Raw genomic sequence first — 758 nt, forward strand, 5'->3', positions numbered from 1 at the left:
GGACGGGGGTCTGCGGAGGATGGCGGGGTCCGTGGCTGGTTTTGCCGTCCAATGCAATTTGGGATCCATAGGGCCGCTGCTGCCACGGCAAAGGAGGAGGAGGATGATGCAGGGCTCCAGGGCAGCTGCTCTGAAGGAGCCCCATGTCCTGCAGGGACACACTGGGGCTGTCCAAGGGGCCTCTGCAGCTGCCCAGGCTGGGCAGCAGGAGATGGGCACTGATATCCAGGCTGCTGGATGTGCCACAGGTACCAGGGCTGCTGCAGGCAGGTTTGCCACTCACCTCGTAGCTTTCTTCATCGCCAGCTACTATGCCCACAGTCTTGATGAAGGGGTGGCCGGGGTTGTCAACACCCGTCTGGATGCACTGGTCCAAGGTCCAGCCATTTGGGGTTGCTTTGTCACAGAGCCTGCTGTAGATGGCTGGCGTCAGGTTGCTGGCCATGCAGTTGTTGTGCTTCCGCAGGTCAGGGTACTCAGCACTGCAGGAGGAGAGACTGATGAGTCCTCTGGGGCTGGCAGACACAGAGACCCTCAGCACAGGAGTGGGGAGCTCTGGGCAGGGAGGTCGAGCTTCTCTGCTTATGCACACCACGAAAGGCCAAGGGAGAGCAGTTAGAAGCATTGTGTGGCAAGGGCAGGGAGCAGCCTGGGCTGAGGGCTGACATTGCCACAAGGACAAGAGTCCATGAGCAAATCTGGGCCGGTTGTTTGGGTGCAGCTCCTTATCAGCCATGTCCCAGGGCCCACGGCTGGGA

General features: G+C 60.7%; 1 protein-coding gene across 1 annotated transcript in view; it reads right to left on the reverse strand.

Moving 5' to 3' along the window:
- The window catches only part of LOC104407935 (creatine kinase U-type, mitochondrial-like), a gene marked incomplete at both ends in the record, with an annotated part of 2,650 nt that extends 2,168 nt beyond the window's left edge, over positions 1–482 (reverse strand). Inside the window, one exon of the mRNA XM_010017349.1 lies at positions 284–482. Coding sequence (XP_010015651.1) covers positions 284–482 — 199 coding nt within the window. The remainder of the gene's footprint in view (positions 1–283) is intronic.
- Positions 483–758: the final 276 nt, after the last annotated feature.

Source organism: Nestor notabilis, unplaced genomic scaffold (genome assembly GCF_000696875.1).
Source record: "Nestor notabilis isolate BGI_N333 unplaced genomic scaffold, ASM69687v1 scaffold18826, whole genome shotgun sequence".
NCBI classification, from domain to species: domain Eukaryota; kingdom Metazoa; phylum Chordata; class Aves; order Psittaciformes; family Psittacidae; genus Nestor; species Nestor notabilis.